Genomic DNA, 10,801 nt, shown 5'->3' with positions numbered 1-10,801 from the left:
CTTTCAAACATCACATTATTCAACCCAATAATGTTACATTTCTTTTGGGTCCTGCATGGAATTTGTCAATGGGTGGCACTTAGAGACTTTTATTATAAGGTCAGGCAACTCTAGGCTTACTATACGTCAGGAAAACTCCTGACATGTCCTGTTGCTGGTGTCAGGAATTTTAGTTTTTGAAATATGGCAACCCTAGGTAACTCAAAATATGTAGAGAAGCCCCTGGACCACATTTGGATAATAAAATGACCTGTGGGGGGGGGATACATTACATGAAGCCTCTCCAACTGGTGCCCACCCTTTCCCCACCCTTAAAACTTCTGTGATTTCCTTCAGCTGTTTTGCTAAATTGGGTAAAAAATAGAAGGGGGCAACATAATTAAATTAAAAGATGAGATTGGTTAAAAAAAACAAGCTTGTGCAAAACCAGGAAGCCCAAATCTTTAAAATTCTACATATTTGTTGAAAGTTTTCAATGTAATGCAAGTTACTCAGGCAATAAAAAAAGAATATGCCTTGTCAAGAACATGCATAGTAAATAGGAGCAACATAAAAATACAAAGCGACAAAGGTGCACTCAGGGCAGGATTTTTTTTTTTAGCAACCATACACTCATAGAGGCCAAACTCAACAAATACTTATTAATACTATGGATCTCACTCCCACAGGAGTTAGTAATGGCCATTGTTAGCTTCTGGGTGGGGGAGTTTGCGCAAAATCACCTTACATTTCTCAAGCAAATGGGTTCACTTAAAAAAGGGAGGTTGGGATGGGTTGAGGGGGGGACAGATGTTCTGCAGGCCAAAACAAGCCCGTCCTCTCAATAAATAAGTACCATATATGCTTGTTGGGACGCGGGTGGCGCTGTAGGTTAAACCACAGAGCTTAGGACTTGCCGATCAGAAGGTCGGCGGTTCGAATCCCTGCGACGGAGTGAGCTCCCGTTGCTCGGTCCCTGCTCCTGCCAACCTAGCAGTTCGAAAGCACCTCAAAGTGCAAGTAGATAAATAGGTACCGCTCTGGCGTTTCCGTGCGCTGCTCTAGTTCACCAGAAGCGGCTTAGTCCTGCTGGCCACATGACCCGGAAGCTGTACGCCGGCTCCCTCGGCCAATAAAGCGAGATGAGCGCCGCAACCCCAGAGTCGTCCTCGACTGGGCCTAATGGTCAGGGGTCCCTTTACCTTTACCTTTTTATGCTTATTGGAGTGAATGAGGATGCTTACAAAAATCCTATTCAAGTTTCAGAGGGTCTCTCCAGACAAGTGGTTTTTTTGTGTCTGTATTTTGCAACATATCATTGACTCAACAATGGTGTGTTAGTGGCAGATTTATACTGGACATCAGTCTGCTCTTTTTTTGGTTGTTCTGTGATACATCTCCAGTGTTACCTTATTAGCATCATTCTGAAATCCTGGACACCTGATTGTGTTTTCCAAAACAACGTGACACCACAATGTGATTTCGGTTCAAAAAATGCAACCCAAATATGCATATTTTGTGCAGTATGCACAAAGCACATTTTTTAAGGGGAAATGAATTGAAAAGCTTACACAAAGGTGCCTTTAAGGAGAAGAACGTATACAAAATGTGTATAAAATACATACAATTTAGAAGTGTGGGGTTTTTTTTTTTTTACTTTTTTATCTGCAAAAAGTGGATGGGACAGACCATTCAAAACTGTCATGAAGTGGAAACAGGGTGATTTGTCTATCCTTAGTTTGTGAGCTTCCTTATTCCGAGACATCTGACTAGTGTTGGAAACAGAAGGCTGGTCTAGATGAAACATCTGATTTAAAAAAGCCTTTTCTTACATTCAAATGGAGAGCAAAGAGAACTGTGGAACATAGAAAGAGAAGGTAGAGAAAGACTTGTGAATTTGGGAACAAAAATGTGAAAAGGGATGCAGAGAGGGAAGAAAGTACTAAGGGGTGAGGGAAGATGATATGAGGGATGCAGCAGAGAGAATGATAGGGGACCTGCTATGGAGTGTTCAGGGGAAAGGCGTTTAAAAGATAATTGGTTAAAAATAAAGTGTTGGGTAACAAAGGAGTATAGCCCTCCTGAGCTAATAAAAAATATGGTTATGGATTAGTCACCAGTTCTGCTCGAAGATATGATTTGGGGAGAAGAGAGGAGGGACGGACTGTTCTTTATCAAGGACAAGAAAGCCAGAACCACCACTGACACTGGCTGTACCTTCCAGAACTGTAACTCAAAGACTTGGGCCTGAGCTTGCTTTTCCCTCCTCCCTCCCTTTCATTCTTTTCTTGTGTGTCATGTCTTTTTAGATTGTGAGCCTGAGGACAGGGGCCACTGAAGAACTGGTTTTTGTAAGCTGCGGTTGAGAGCTTTTTTGGCAGGGTACAAATGCACCGGCAAATAAATCACAGTGTGCTTTTGGTGGGGAGGGGGTGGCTCCCATCTAATCTGGTGGTTCTTGATTCTAAAAGGGAAGCTGGGATAGAAGCCTGCCGGGCGAGTGTGAGCCCTGGCACACTGTCTAGCCAGGCTCATCATCCGACAAAATATGAAATAATCCAAACAGACCTATAAGCAAAGGTCTCCCTATTCACAGCCTACATTCCAGCCTCCAGGCGGTTTGCTCTCCCTTCCGAGGAGCTTATTTTACATCTTCACTGAGTTTGAAATGACTCAAAAGCAACTCAATACCTTTATCACATGATCTAAGGTTACACCACTCACATGTTAGCTACCAGAGAAACAACGATCAGTTAATCATTGACTTAGGAAGAACTCAAAAGTGCTTGCCCCGGCTTTCAATACAGCCTCATGGAAAATCCCCATGTTAGCAACAATCATTAATACACATAGCCATTCCCATTTCAGTAAATTAAACAAGATTACTTAACAGGGTACCCTTTTCCTGATCCCTTTGGGATAAAAGTGGGGCATCAAAACTAAAAACGACAGACATCATGAAAATCTTCAACTCTGTCTTGATCGCAGTGAGTTCTTTATTCCTTCAGTAGCGCTAGGACAGAGAGTAGCCCATGTTGTTCCAACCATCATGGCAAATAGTCAGGGATAATAGGAATTATAGTACAGCAACATATGGTGACTCCCTGCTCTAAAGCTTTGTTATTGTCTTCTTACCTATGAATGGGGTTAACCTTTCTGGTTCTCTGTCTGCACAAGTGTTTTATCTTCAGATTACCCTTCTTTCGGGGGTTGGTAATGTGCTTGTTCTCCCCACTGCCCTTTTCGTTCTCTCAATATGTTGTGCATGATTATGAGGCAACGTGACAATGACCTACACAAGGAGAAAGCTGGGGAGGGGGGGAGATGCCACCATCCCCCCTTTATCCAGCAAAGACTAATCTGCTTATTTTGCTTGTCCTTCAGAGAGAAGAGTGGAAGAAACAGGGTGATGAAAAACCAAACACACACTGCAGAATTCATCCTGATAGGCTTCTCAACAGCAAGGGGGTTGCAGAATGTTCTGTTTGCACCATGTCTGGCGTTCTACCTGGTTTTGTTAGGTGGAAACACTGCTATTGTTACAATGGCCTGTCTGGATCCTCGTCTTCACACACCTATGTATTTCTTCCTGTGTAATTTTTCTGTGGCAGAGACTCTGGTCACATCCACTGTCATCCCCAGAATGTTGGCAGGCCTAATGGAGGAATGAAGCACTATATCCTTTGGAGGGTGCCTGGCTCAATTTTACTTCTATTTTTCGCTGGGATCCACAACCTTCCTTCTGCTGGCTGTAATGTCAATTGACTGCTACGTGGCCATTTGCCATCCTCTGCATTACTCTGTAATCCTGAGCGGCAGAATTTGCATCCAGCTTGCCCTTGGATCCTGGGCGGTTCCCCCAACCATATTCAGGTCCCTGCTATCCTTTTGCAGCTCTAATCAGATTGACCACTTCTTCTGCGATAATGCACCCTTGCTCAAACTCTCCTGCTCGGACACCCGCCTCATTGAGCTTGGGGACTTCCTCCTTGCGATTCTGTTTGTCTTAAGCTCTTTTGTTGTCATAATAGCATCCTATGTCGCTATCATCTCCACCGTTCTGAAGATCCCCTCTAACACCGGTCGGCAGAAGACCTTCTCCACCTGCACCTCACATCTCATTGTGGTGGGCATCGGCTATGGCACTGCTATCTTCATTTACGTGAGGCCTGGCAAGAGCCACTCCACAGATATGAACAAAATGGTAGCCCTCTTGACGGCTGTAGTGACCCCGTTCCTAAGTCCCTTCATCTTCACCTTGAGGAATCAGAAAGTCAAGTAGGTCTTCAGTGACTGGTTGGGGAATTTAAGAGGTTTACAGAGAACAAAACTGTGATTGGTGAGGATCATAAAAAAGGACTGCATTTCTGGTACAGACCAAGAAGAAGAAGAAGAGTTTGGATTAATATCCCGCCTTTCACTCCCTTTAAGGAGTCTCAAAGCGGCTAACATTCTCCTTTCCCTTCCTCCCCCACAACAAACACTCTGTGAGGTGAGTGGGGCTGAGAGACTTCAAAGAAGTGTGACTGGCCCAAGGTCACCCAGCAGCTGCATGTGGAGGAGCGGAGACGCGAACCCGGTTCCCCAGATTACGAGACTACCACTCTTAACCACTACACCACACAAGGTCTAGCAAAGTATTTAACAGTAACCAGTAAGGATTCTCTGGACACTCAGAAAGAGAGCATGAAATTGCTGACCATTATTTATTGTCCTCCACAACACCCGGCGTTCAGATGTATATGGAAATTCATTGTAGCTATCATGGCTTATAGCAGTTAGCAGAGATAGTGACAGGTTTCAGAATCTTTCTGCACCTCTGGGGATAGTCAACTGGCCTATGGATATTTGCTTCTTTTAATATTTTTAGCCTGTTGTACCGAATGCCATCTTCGGCACACAGACCAACTTCGTCACATAAAAATCCTGCTTTGTCTTTTATATAGACTTTTTTATATTTTATGATTTTTATTATCTAAATCATACCAATAAAGGCTGGATGAGTATAGACTTTGTAGTCTTTTCTGGGCTTCCAACAGAGAGCCCCTTGGTGAAAATGCACTTGGAGGCTTCTGGTCTTATAATAATTATAATTTTATTATTTATACCCCACCCATCTGGCTGGGTTTCCCCAGCCACTCTTGCCAGTCAGAATGAATTTTTAAAATTGAAGCACAGTGGGAAACAACTTGGGATTTCTGTTTGCTTGCAGGAAGGTTAGACCATGTTGTGTCAAAGCAAGTGTTATCTCACACTTTCTAGGGCACCTTCCCATCACTTTCCTTATTGCAAAAAAAGTCTGGTCTTTTGAGGAAGCAGGTTTGTTGTGCAAGACCCCCAGTCAGCTATAGTTGCACAACCTGAATTTGCCGATTCCTGACTGAATCCCACCTGAAAATAGATAATAGACCAGAAGTGGATACACTGGGCTGATGCTTTCAGTGCAGTATCCACAGCGACTTCCTGAAAGCAAAGTTTAGATTGAGGCTCCCCCGACAATAGCCATACTGGGAGAAGAGGAAGAGCTAGTGGTTTAATGTACCATTTTTAGACTTCAACTTCAATTGCTCTAAACAAGACCCTGGAGCCTTCCATCCTGGAAGTGAAGCAGCTTAGCGGTTGCCAATTCAGTGAGGACTACAGAGACTTGGTACTTATCCAAATCGAGCCCTTAATTTGCAATTACCATTTTGTTTTAATAGACAAACTTTTTAATGAGACCCAGAAGGACTTTATGACATTTTCTTAATTGATCTCGGTTGGTCCCTTTTAAAAATAATTTCACCAGGCACATCTGAGCTAATGGCAACCTTTTGAAATACTGGCGACACCCGCTGGAGAATTCTGGGCTCATTGTCATCATTCCAGCACAGCATGCAGGCCCAAAGTAGTCACTGTTGGGCAGATTAATAACAAACTAAATGATAAACTACACTAGCCTAACTTGGGGAGGTGGGGGCAGGAAGCAAGCCATTTTTAGGCTGAAATATGGACATGTGGCGCTATGGCTGCCAATCAGCCAGTAATTCACTGCTCTGTCCTGTAAAAAGCACATTTTGGCAAGCAACATGAATCAGATGATTAAAATATATAATGTGTGGCAGTATCAGACGGTGCAGGCAGGGCTGTATTGCTGACCTGGCTTCCCACTGTGGCATACATACCCTCCAACATTTCTCCAATGAAAATAAGGTAAAGGGACCCCTGACCATTAGGTCCAGTCATGGACGACTCTGGGGTTGCGGCGCTCATCTCGCTTTATTGGCCAAGGGAGCCGGCGTACACCTTCCGGGTCATGTGGCCAGCATGACTAAACTGCTTCTGGCGAACCAGAGCAGCACACGGAAACGCCGTTTACCTTCCTGCCGGAGCAGTGCCTATTTATCTGCTTGCACTTTGACATGCTTTTGAACTGCTAGGTTGGCAGGAGCGGGGACCGAGCAACGGGAGCTCACCCCGTCGCGGGGATTCGAACCGCCGACCTTCTGATTGGCAAGCCCTAGGCTCTGTGGTTTAACCCACAGTGCCACCTGCCTCCAATGAAAACAGGGACGTCCTATTCCATCAACCTCATCATCATATCTAGACCCTGCCACTCTGGGCGGCTTCCAACAGATATAAAAACATAATGAAACTATACAGGGCCACTTTCAGATGTTTTCTAAAAGTTATATTATTAGTTATGTCCTTGGCTCAGGGGTCACACCCTCCAACACTTCTCTGACAAAAATCAGGATGTCCTAAGGAAAAGCGGGACATTCCAGGATCAAATCAGAAACCAAGATGGCTTCTGTATATCTGGGACTGATCCTGGAAAATAGGTACACTTGGAGGGTCTGTGCATGTCACTGAAGGTTGTTGAGGCTGTGGGGAGGAGAAGGCAATGGGAGTTCAATTTGATGCTGGCACTGAGTCAGGAGCAGCAGATTGGCTCCACTGTCACACCAGCACAATGGCAAGCTCCCTGCTGCCTTGCCCCATCCAGTAACTGGCAGTGATATGTGGCATTAGGAAGGAGGTCAGGTCAGAAGTGCAGCCCCACCTATGCCGCTCCACCTGCTGTTGTTGTTTAGTCGTTTAGTCGTGTCCGCCTCTTCATGACCCCTGGACCAGAGCACGCCAGGCACTCCTGTTTTCCACTGCCTCCCACAGTTTGGTCAAACTCATGCTGGTAGCTTCGAGAACACTGTCCAACCATCTCGTCCTCTGTCGTCCCCTTCTCCTTGTGCCCTCAATCTTTCCCAACATCAGGGTCTTTTCCAGGGAGTCTTCTCTTCTGCTACTGCTTGTCAAATATTGTTTGCTCTTGAGCTTATCACTGGACCCGCCAGGCTCCACCAACATACTCTCCAACATGCTGCAGAGGGAAATCAGGGCACATATATTTCGGGCTCACGTTCTTGCAGAAGCCAGAACAGTACAGTCAGAAGCCAGGGTGCCATCTGTAATTCCAGGATGTCCCGCTCTAAGCAGGACAGTTGACAGGTAAGTATCCACAAACCACAGATGATTCTGAGCAATGACACTGTCACTCCTCTAGTTCATATTTATCTATAGATCTTATCAATGGGGAACAAACTGTGTAGGGGGTGCAGGGGCCTTGTGCCAGACCTGTGTGGCTGCCCAGAATTTTCCCATGTGTGTTGGCTCTGGCTAACCCACATCCAACCTTCCTGCATTGGGTAGGAAGGTCAAAGGATTATTTTACATGCATTTTTTTTTGTGACTGTGCTCGGTTCCCTATCACGGGGAGGATTCTAAGCGCATTCAGCTGAAACTCGCTTCAGACCTCTGCATCTGATGTAGGAAAGTCAGGAGGTGGAGTATATATCCCAAGTTCCCCAATTTTCCAGAGACATGCCCAGAATCACGAAAGCCATTCCAGTTTCTGATTTGATCCCGGAATGTCCCTATTTCCTATGCCAGTGCTGCCACGGAGGAGGATGAGCCAGCGCTTGTCCCGAGCAGTGGCGATAGCGAGGGAGCATCTTGATGCCTCCCCAGGGCCACTGCTGTCGGCCTCCTCCCTTGGGCACCTATGGGACCGCCTCTCCTGATATGCCCTGTGGAGGACCTTAAGGTCCACAAATGACAACACCTTGGAGGTCCCAAGTCGCAAGGTGGTTAGATTGGTCTCAACTAGGGCCAGGGCCTTTTCAGTACTGGCCCCGACTTGGTGAAACACTCTTGTCACAAGAGACTAGGACCCTGCGGGACTTGACATCTTTCCGCAGGGCTGTTCCACCTGGCCTTTGGTTTGGACTCAGTCTGACCCTTATGTCTTCCCTCCCCTTACGGTTTTGATCTATGGGCTACTTTTAAAATGAGGCTGCATTTTAAATTGCATTTTAACTAGTATTTTAAATTGGGGTTGTTGTCCCCCCTCCTATTATGTTTCTATTGTAATTTTACTGGTGTTAGCCGCCCTGAGCCCGGATCTGGCCGGGGATGGCGGGTATAAATAAAATTTACTATTATTTATTATAGCAGCTGCTGGAGAGTGGGCAAGGAGAAGGAGAGACTGCCACCACTGAGTCCTAGCCCCAAGTGACGCGCCAGCTCTGAGGGGCAGGCAGAGGGCAGAGCCGCCCTGGGCGGAAAGAAAGGGGAAGCAGAGCACAAGGAGTCAGTGGAAACAGTTGGTCCTGGCAGCTATTAACCACTCTCAATTCCACCCTGATAATTGCCACCTGCCTGGATTTTAACTTGTCTGAATTAATTTTAAGGTGTATTTTAATTAAGTAATGCCTGTTTTTATGCTTATTGTGTTGTTTTTATGATGTTAGCCACTCTGAGCCCAGCCTCAGCCAGGGAGTTCAGGATACAAATAAATAAATTTATTATTATTATTATTAAAAAAAAAACCTTTGTGGGTCCACATCTAATCTTGCCCCTTTCTAAAAATTTGTTCATTGGCGTGTGTTTTTCTTTTCTTTGGTAAATCTGCCAAAGAATAAAATAAAATAAGATCAAGATCAAGGGTTTTTCTCAGGATGCTGGAGGGTTTGTGTTAAGTTGTGGGTGAACATATCAGACGACACAGCAATTCTTCAAACAGCTCTTGTTTATTCACAGGCCAGAACAGAACTGAACTGAAGGGTTCAGCCAGCCTGCTTATATAGAGCTCCACTACAATGCAACTGTAACGCTTTCTGTAACTATCCAATCACTGAACGTCACTTTCAATCCCTTATTTGCATATGTGGACCTGAGTGAAAACTATCTACAGTATCCCCCTGCTGGCCCAGGGTGAGAACTTCAGTACATAACAGTTTGTGCTTTGTCCCATTGGTGTACTGGTGGCGGCACTCAGCCTTCTGATAGGAAATGCTCTGTGGGCAGGGGGAGGAAAAATGGGGGGTCAAGGAGAGTCAGCTGGAGGAAGTGAGAAATGTCCCTATTCTCATCTGAGGAATAGGGAAACTGGGGGTGAGGGCAAGTACACATGGTCTCATGATCCCTGCATAGTTTGTGCCCTCACATGTTCTTTAGACTGCCTGGATAGGACTAGGAAGACAGTTTTAAACTCTGAATGCATTTGTAATTTATGTGCCTTGAAATAATTATAGCAAAATCAGAGTGAGGGTTCCATCAGTAATACAAACAAGGTAATCAAACCAGGCAGAGGGTCTTCTCGGTAGTGGCGCCCACCCTATGGAACGCCCTCCCACCAGATGTCAAGGAAATAAACAACTATCCGACTTTTAGAAGACATTTGAAGACAGCTCTGATTAGGGAAGTTTTTAATGTTTGAAGTTTTATTGTGTTTTTAATGTTCTGTTGAAAGCCGCCCAGAGTGTCTGGGGAAGAAATAAATTATTGTTATTATTATTATTAATCACAGACCAATAAATTTAAAGATTATAATACAAAATTAATATTGTGATACTTATAAAATGGATGACTAAAACCCCCAAGACAATATGTTATAGTGTAATGCAAATATTTGTAACAACCAATGCATCAATGAAGTTACAAAACAGTACAGGACTAAGTGCCAATAACCAATATGAAAGCTATATATAATGGAGGCACTAAACAGTAAGTGACATAAGTAATAAACAATGCAAAGGTTGTATATCAATAAATAAATTTCATGTGTCCCAAGGGTTAAATGGACACTATATATCAGTAGAAATTGGTACTGATATCAGTGAAATGAATAAATGAAGTTAACAAATACCATACATCAGGGGAGTTTATATATAAATTCCAGGCGGTAGTAAAGTCAATATTGATGAAAACTCTGGAATATTTTTTTTGTTTTGCTATTTCCTCAGAAACTACTGTAATAGACAGCAACCAAGATTGATTCTTCCCATGACATCACTGGGCACACCTCAATTTAAAAATGAATAAATCAAAACAAATCCACTTGTTAAAAATGGGCAATTGAAAAGTGTGGCACAAATTAATGACTAACAGGAATACATGTAAATACCCTGCCAGCAAATCAGGAATACCTGTAAACAAATAAGGCAATTTCTCTTCTTAAAATAATGTATATTTTGAACTGCTGATTTTATGTATACTTGAGTTATTTTTTTACGTCAACCTGTTTTTAACTCCTGATTTTTTTTATTGAAAATCTTGGTATGCATTTCATGCTTTGTGTGAACTGATTATCAGTTTCTAATAAACATTTTTAAAAATAATTTTTAAAAGAGTGGATGTTAAATAAAAACAGTTTTTCACTTCATTCATTTCAAGCTTAAAAACAACCATCACGGTACACAAAAATAGGCATTTTTATCCAAATTAGCAGGAGTCAGGAGGACAGCCTAAGCTCAGATTTACTTATTTTTTTAATGAAGACGGAGCA

General features: G+C 43.7%; 1 protein-coding gene across 1 annotated transcript; it reads left to right on the top strand.

Moving 5' to 3' along the window:
- Positions 1-1,709: 1,709 nt before the first annotated feature.
- On the top strand, positions 1,710-4,355 carry LOC310753200 (olfactory receptor 6V1-like). The gene is given in 2 exon segments (XM_083594258.1): positions 1,710-3,646; positions 3,650-4,355. Coding segments are annotated over 2 exon segments (1,023 nt in total). The 5' UTR covers positions 1,710-3,235; the 3' UTR covers positions 4,262-4,355.
- Positions 4,356-10,801: the final 6,446 nt, after the last annotated feature.

The sequence above is a fragment of the Podarcis filfolensis genome (assembly GCF_964270895.1).
Source record: "Podarcis filfolensis genome assembly, chromosome: 17".
Classification (NCBI taxonomy): Eukaryota; Metazoa; Chordata; class Lepidosauria; order Squamata; family Lacertidae; genus Podarcis; species Podarcis filfolensis.
This window is presented reverse-complemented; position numbering and strand designations above follow the sequence as displayed.